The sequence below is a fragment of the Macadamia integrifolia genome, chromosome 14 (assembly GCF_013358625.1).
Source record: "Macadamia integrifolia cultivar HAES 741 chromosome 14, SCU_Mint_v3, whole genome shotgun sequence".
Taxonomy (NCBI): domain Eukaryota; kingdom Viridiplantae; phylum Streptophyta; class Magnoliopsida; order Proteales; family Proteaceae; genus Macadamia; species Macadamia integrifolia.
The window spans coordinates 24286056-24294221 of record NC_056570.1 but is presented as its reverse complement, the minus strand read 5'-3'; the positions used below and the strand labels follow the sequence as shown (position 1 = coordinate 24294221).

Here is an 8166-nt window from a genome sequence, read left to right as displayed (position 1 = left end):
AATTTAACAGTTGCCGGTTGCACTCTGCCACCAAAAGACCTATCAAATTCTGCAAAACAGAACTGAACTAGTAGTTGCCGGTTCAAACCGGTAGTTGTCGGTTGACCTCTGTTTCTTGGCTTGTTCAGATAGTCTATACGAAAATGATCATATCTTTCTCGTCCAAACTCAGATTGAGATGATTCAAGTTGTGTTGGATCCACAACTCAAAGCTCTATCATTTTGTAGTATAAATGATCTTCAGATGTTGTCATATAAAATGACTAAAATGCCCATGAACATGAACCTTGCTGAAATCACAGCAATTGTAATGACATGTTATAAACAACATGTATCCGAACTTGTTTGGATCTTATTATTTAGTCATTTTGGCATCACCTAGGGTCATTATATTATCCAACCTTATCAAGGTTATTAATTTACCTCTTGGCCCACTTTTTTTGCTGATCCCTCCAACACCGTTGGCAGTAGGCATAAATACATGTTGGGTCATTCTTCCCTTCCTGGCATTCCACTACTGCCAACCAAGCTAGTGTTGGCCTCTCCAATTTGTTACTCTTGCTTGTTCACAGCCAATGTAAAGAAGTGAGATTTGGAATGTTAGAGAATATCACCATGGACTTCGTCAGAGGCTTACCCTGCACCAGCAAGGGTATGGATCCCATTTGGGTAGTTGTGGACCACTTGACTAAGGCAGCCCACTTCATCCCAATTAAGGTCACTTTCTCCATGGACAAGTTGGCCAAGTTGTACATTGAATACTTCAACCGGTTGCATGGTGTACCAGTTAGCATCATCTCCAATTAAGATCCTAGATTCACTTTCAAGTTCTGGGCATGTGTGTAGAAGGCCATGGACACACAATTGAATTTTAGCACTACATTCCACCCATAGACCGATGGACAGTTGGAGAGGACCATCCAGACCTTGGAGGACCTACTTTGAGCATGTGCCTTGGATATAAGTTACAGTTGGAATGAGCACATCTCACTTATTGAGTTCTCCTACAATAACAGTTACCAAGCCACCATCGGTATGTCTCCGTTCGAGGCACAATATGGTAGAAAATGCCAGACTCCTTCGTATTGGGATGAAGTTGGTGAACGGTACATTCTAGGTTCGGACTTGATATAGGGCGCTAGTGAGAAGGTGAATGTGATCAGAGAAAGAATCGAGGCAGCTCAATCTAAACAGAAGAGTTATGCAAATGTCAGGAGGAAGCATCTGGAGTTTGGGGTTGGAGACAAGGTATTTTTACGGATCTCCCCAGTCAATGGAGTGATGCGGTTTGGCAAGAAGGGAAAGCTGAGTCCTAGATTTATGGAACCATATGATGTGTTGGAAAGGATTGGACTGGTAACTTACAGGATAGCTTTACCACCAAAGTTGGAGGGTACACATGATGTCTTCCATGTATCCATGCTGAGGAAGTATAGTCCTGACCCCACTCACGTCTTAACCTACATACCACGTGAGTTGGACGAGGATTTTTCCTACGTGGAGTATCTGGAGAAAATTGTTGACCGGAAGGACTATGTTCTCTGCAATAGCACCATTTCCATTGTCAAAGTAAAATGGATGAATCACCTAAAACAGGAAGCATCATGGGAGCGAAAAGATGAGATGAAGAAGCAGTACCCTGGATTGTTTGACTTACCAAGTACGTTCAATTTCGAGGATGAAATTCTTATAAGGAGGGGGAATATTACACCTATGCCCTAACCCAGTCTAATTTGAACTGTTGTGATAGGTCTCGGATCAAAATTAGAAAGTACCACTAGGTTTTAGCTCACGGATGTCCATTGAAGAAGGGGGAGAGATGACCCACTTGCTCATGTATTGCTTTCCAATCCAACTGGAGGGGATTTAGACCTTTCGGTCCCAAACGGTAAGTGACCCGACACCCCTGAATCCCGATACTCACCAAAACTACTGGAAGACCATGAGCATAGCCTAAGGTAACTACCTGTACGAGACCAACTGGTGGACAACAAGCAATCAAGACAAAAAACTGTCTTGACCACCGAAAATATGCTACCGGAAGCACCTAGGCAGAATATGGTGGCTATATGTGCTGTTGAACTGGCTGCAATGCCCGTGGACCCCACCTCCTGCATTGGGAGTAGCCCCAGATGAACACACACACCCTCCCACACTTTTCTCATGACTTGTGTTCCTTGTGAGTACAAAGAGACGGGCCCACATGTCCCAAAATCTGGATTAACCTACTTGGACTGGACTAGGACCAACCAAACAGGCCCTAAGGACGTAACTTAATATAAATAGGAGAGGTGAGTTCATTTCTCACCTCTCACTTGTACAAGAACTTGGGAGAGGGAAAGAAGAAGAGAAAAGGGAAGAGAAAGGAAGAAGAAGAAGGAGGAAGGAAGCTCACCTTGGTGCCGGTTGCCCACCTAGTTACCGGAATCCCTGCCAGAGGTAAGTGCCACCTCTCCTACCACTCTCTCTCTTCATTTTGAGCTAGGTTAGGGTGTGTATGGATGTGAACCTTGACCTCCCCACACTCCAAGCTTGGAGAGTGCATATTCCACCTCCCCGGTGTGAATGTTCGAGCTCAAATCAAGTCCGGTGAGCTCCGGCAATGCTTGTGACCAAATGACCATCTAGGGTTTTGATCGTTTGATCGATGTATCTCCCAAATGGCCTGATGGAATTGAGATTTCTTTAGCTTAAAATGATGCTAGGAACACCCCCTACAAACTCCATGGAACAAATCCCAACAAGTCGACTCGAGCTAGAAAGCCCCAAAACCCACGAGCAGTTCTTGTGCTTCCACTGGAAATAACCCACCGGAAGCACTAGGCCAGGATCCGGTGGCTATTTCTGGTGAAGTGTCTGAGCTTTAGGAGCTCTCTACCATGGCCACTGGATTCACATCTGATGAATCCAGTGGGTTCTAAACCTATTTCCGGTGACTGAATCCAGTGACCCTCCTAGTGCTGTCAAATTTGACAGTGCTTGTACCCTTGGGGGTAGACCTTGTGGGTCCCCCTCTGATGTTTTCGACACCAGTTAACATCTGACTACCTTTATGTCTAGGAAAGAGATGCACACGTACCCCGAGGTCAGAATTGAGCTGAACACTTGGTGGCCGTACTTGGAACCCAATTCGTTCGAACTTAAACAAGTTGAGGGATGATTGACTTTTATTTTGGGATTGTTTAATTATTATAGAACTACTCACATGTGTAGGATTTCCATATGATATTTAAATTGTTTAAATGATGATGATGTTTTATAATATGTTATATTTTAATGGAAATGGTATGAGATGTATGTTGTCAGGTAGAATCCGGTGTGGCCAAGGTGATACCGGTACCATGATTGCCGTATGTTTGTTGCATTCATGCATTGATTATGTGCATTAGAATTAGTTGTAGTCGCGGATTACACTTTATGGCCAATGTGTTCCTGGTATCGTGTACTCCGAGACTGCATTTGAAAATAGATACGCTTCGTGGCCAATGGGAATCCTGGTGTTGCATAGTCTATACTCAACTGCCATGCATGCCAGATAGGTATATATAGTGGGTTGTACCTTGTGGCCAATGTGTTCTCGGTATCGTGTATATGATTATGAAAGGCATGTAGGATATTGTAGTTAGGTGACATTCCCCATGCTACGTCCCCTTGCCAACAGGGGTAAGGTGTTGGATAACCCAATGGTGGTATGTTCGATGAACCTTTCTGGAATGCCACACCTGCAGTATGATGTGATTATTGTCAGAGGCGAGAACTTGTTCGACATGGCCGATGGTGATACTGGTGCCGTGACTGCCTGGAGGGGATTATCAAGGATTTGCTAAATGACCGATGGTCGCATCCCGGGCTCGGCAGGCTTCTAATCACAGCTAGGATTTGTACTGCTATGTCAACAATGGTGGTTCCGAGACCAGGGATACAGCCTAGTGTGCCATAGTAGCATTATCCGACTTAGTTGTATTGTTAGGTAAATTAATAATCAAATGGATTGCATCATTCACATTATGGACTATGTGTTTAATTTTTGTATTCATGCCATAATGAAATATTATACATGTGAATGCTTATGCTTAACTATGCATGAACCCCACCCCACGTATATGCCCTCTTTTAGATGATGATGTAGGTACGATCGTGTCTATGGCTTGTGACTCTCTTTCCTCCGGACTTGAGTACGGAGTGAGCAACTGGTGGATGCCGGAAGCAAGGGAGCATGACCAAGACTGTGCTTGTGGCTTCTGTGCATAAGCGGCACCATGAGATACTTGGCGTATTTTTGTTATTCTGATACAGAATTGTGGATGGTATACTTTTGGACTTATTATTTATAAGTCATGGATGATTGTGATGGAATAACTTGGTTATATATATATGATATCACTAAATGTTCCCCATTTTAATTATGATTCCGTTATTATACTTTAACTTCACTACTATTTACTGGTTTGTATTATGAGATTGTTTATGTTAAGGTATTGCTATCAGAGATCCTGGTAGGTTTGTAAGACGCGTACTCGTCTTACTCACACCACTGGTATTCCTAATAATAAATTGGGTTTATTGGAATTGGGGTGTGACAGGTGCCCTAGACTGAGATCCTCACTGCTAGTCTCTATTAGAGTAGCTCATAGTAGACGATTTTGATCCCTTTTTCTCTTATCGACCTAGAAATTGGAATGGGAAATTGGACCCCACTTCACCTGCTCACCTAGAGGTGTCAATTGATCGGTTTGGTTTGGTTTGATTTCAGTTGGATTGAATTGGTTTCGATCTAGGAATGTGGGAAACCAAAACCAATCTGCCAAGGAACTTTCATTTTCGATCGGTTTCAATTTTGGTCTGATTAGGTTTCTGTTTATTTTGGTTTCCAATATCGGGTTAATACCTATTTAGATCGGTTTATTATCGAGCTTGAACCGTAATGAAATCTTACATTCATAACCTGTAGTGACAAAATATTTGATGAAAACATTGTAAATTTATGATTAAATCATGGTTTATCAGTTTAAGGAAAGATAACTAATATTGAAATCACAAAATGAACCATATTATTCAATCATTCATTTAACTATCCAACTAATTTTGTATACTGAATAAGGAAATCAATGGAAGCATTGTTACAATTTATAAATCAATTTCTTTATTCATAACCTCATATATATTGATTTGTAACATTTCCCATTACAATAAAAAATTCTCATTAATGTTGTAAAAAATGGATAATTAATTCACCAATTTTTAATCTCATAATAAACTTATTTTTTTATATATAAAAAATTCGGTTTGGTTGAACCAGTTTTCAATTGGTCCTAATATACCTTAATCCAAAATCAATCCAATAAAGATTGGTTTGATTCGATCCAAATTTTTTGAGTCGATTTGATCGGTTCGGATTAGGTTTTGACACCCTCAACTCACACGGCCTTTGTCAATCGTCTTCGATTAAGAAGACTGAGAGTGAAAGAACGAGGCTGCCAAGCTGCTGCCGTCGCCGGAAGTTTTTTTTTCTTTTGCGGGAGAAGCGCTGCCATCCACCGGTATAGGATCTCTCATTTGTTTTTATTTTTTGGGAAATTTTGTTCATGTTACTATTCAGGGGAGATTTAGTACGTTTGAGAAAGAGATGACTCTTGTTCATTCTCTCTTTCTCTCTCACACAGATGCAGTAGTGTTTCTTCACTCTGTAATTCAAATTGGGGGTTTTTTTTTGGACAAGTGATTATGTGACTGTCACTGATCAGAATAACGTAATCGAAAACCACCATCTTCTTTGTTTATCATTTTTTTTTCTTGATTTTCCCTCAATTTTCCTGATTTTTTTCTGCCCCTATAACGCATTCTCTCTATTGATGTATCGGCGCTTTATAACTCCCATTAATCGGATCTTCCTAAGATTAACTAACGGGGGTTCTCTTTTTTCTCCAACAGCGCCAGTTTCAAATTCAGTCTGCAGTGCCATTCCTTTACACAATTTCAGCTCCTCCTCCTCATCTCTTCAAATCCTTGCCGAGTCTAAGATGGAACTTCTCTATAATCCACTTTATTCCTTCCTCCCACGGGCCCACAACCCCTACAATACAGTTGACATCATCTGCTCCCACCTTAAGCTCAACAATGGTGACCTCACATTTCTTCGGGAAGACTTAAAGTGGGTTCTTCCCCATTTGGGTGCTCATGATGTGTCAAGGGTTTTGCTTAGATGTCAATCTGAGCAATGCGCAGCTCTCAGCTTCTTCGATTGGATAAAAAATGACCTAGGTTTCAGACCCACCTCCCAAAATTACTGTATCATTGTACATATCTTGGTCTGGTCTCGGAATTTTGCTCAAGCGATGAAGCTTTTATCTGAACTGATTGAAGAATCAGCTATGGAAGTTCACTCTAGTGAGTATGTATTCCGAGATCTGGTGTTGTCTACCGAAGGATGCAATTGGGATCCGGTTGTTTTTGATTTGCTCATTAAGGCCTATGTTAAGTTGGGCTTGGTTCGTGTAGGATTGATTTCTTTCCAAAAGACCATGAAGATTGGATTTGTTCCTAATGTCAGTGTCTGCAATTGTCTCTTGAATGGTCTGCTGAAATCGAATCATCTTGATTGTTGCTGGAAGATTTACAAAGAGATGGGAAGGATTGGGATTTTCCCAAATTCGTACACCTTTAATATATTGACTCATGTGTTGTGCCGGGATGGGGATGGGGATGGGGATGTGGGTAAGGTGAACGTATTCTTGGAGAAGATGGAGGAAGAAGGATTTGATCCTGATGTTGTGACTTATAATACACTGATTGATAGCTACTGTCGGAAGGGGAGGTTGGATGATGCTTTCTATCTGTATAAGATCATGTATAGAAGGGGTGTGCCACCAGATCTGGTCTCATATACAACGTTAATGAAGGGTCTTTGCAAGCAAGGGAAGGTTAGGGATGCTCATCAGCTCTTCCATCGTATGGTACATAGAGGGTTGAGCCCAGATATCATCTCATTCAATTCTCTTATTTCTGGTTATTGCAAGCAGGGGAAGATGCTAGAATCAAGGTCCTTGTTGCATGGAATGATTCAAAGCGGGATTTTTCCTGATGATTTCACTTGTCACACACTCATAGAAGGATATGTTAATGGAGGGAGGTTGCTTTCTGCTTTGAATTTAATCTTAGAACTTAAGAGATCGGGGGTTTTGATCTCTCAAGATATCTATTGTTATCTTATAATGGCTCTATGTCAAGAGAACCGACCAAATGCAGCAGCCAGTCTCTTTAGAAGAATGTCTCAAGATGGTTATAAGCCAAGCTTGGAGGTCTACAATGGATTGATATTATCTTTCTGTAACTATGATGATTTGTGCGAGGCATTCTTGTTGAAAGATGAGATGGTCTGTAAAGGTCTTAAGCCCGATTTGATTACTTATAGGGCTCTCATAGACTGTTTATGTAGATTAGGTAAAAGTGCAGAGGCGGAGTCCTTGATGTGTGACATGGTTGCATCTGGACTCTTTCCTGATTCATTGATCTGTAGGGCCTTGATAAAGGGATTTTGTAAGGAAGAAGATCTTGACAAAGCGGAATCACTTTTGACTTACTTTGCTGAGGTATGTCATCTGGATGATACCGAAAGTTACAATTCACTTATACAAGTTTTCTGTGAGAGAGGTGATGTGACAAAATCTTTGGAGTTGCAAGATAAGATGTTGAAATTGGGTTTTGTGCCAAATATCTTGACATGCAAGTCTTTGATACATGGGTTGTCAAAAGCCAGAGTGAACTCACAAGCTTCGTAAGAACATCCTTCATACCTGTACATTCATAATAGCTTTTGATTATCTACAGCTTTGGTGGTTTGAGTTGTAATTTCTAGAGAGTTGGACTTTCAAAACCCAAAAATGTCATTATTGTACATCCAATTCTAATTAACCATGGGATTTTCTTGTTCTATTTGAGTCTGATCAGATTCCAAGATTGAGTCCAGTAACATTAAATCTCAGTGATATTTAATTGAATTGTGTGGTTGAATCGAATCTGGAAATACCTAGATTGAATCTGAATCCATCCATTTAGAGCCCTATATCGTTCAGCATTGCTTTATGTCTTTCACTTGTTTGATCATGATGCTTGCATACTGAATGTGAAATTTATTTTTGGTAATCCGTTTTACTTGCTGAAAAAATT

General features: G+C 40.9%; 1 protein-coding gene across 3 annotated transcripts; it reads left to right on the top strand.

The window, feature by feature from the left end:
• Positions 1-5399: 5399 nt before the first annotated feature.
• LOC122060560 (pentatricopeptide repeat-containing protein At5g40400) lies at positions 5400-7932 on the top strand. Of its 3 annotated transcripts, none has more exons than XM_042623694.1 (2): positions 5400-5540; positions 5932-7932. In XM_042623694.1, the coding sequence occupies exon 2, from the start codon at positions 6021-6023 to the stop codon at positions 7776-7778; it is 1758 nt and encodes a 585-aa protein (XP_042479628.1). In that variant the 5' UTR covers positions 5400-5540; positions 5932-6020; the 3' UTR covers positions 7779-7932. The 3 variants fall into 3 exon arrangements, with proteins under 3 accessions (XP_042479628.1, XP_042479627.1, XP_042479626.1); XM_042623693.1 differs by having other exon boundaries at positions 5439-7589; positions 7674-7932; XM_042623692.1 differs by having other exon boundaries at positions 5439-7932.
• Positions 7933-8166: the final 234 nt, after the last annotated feature.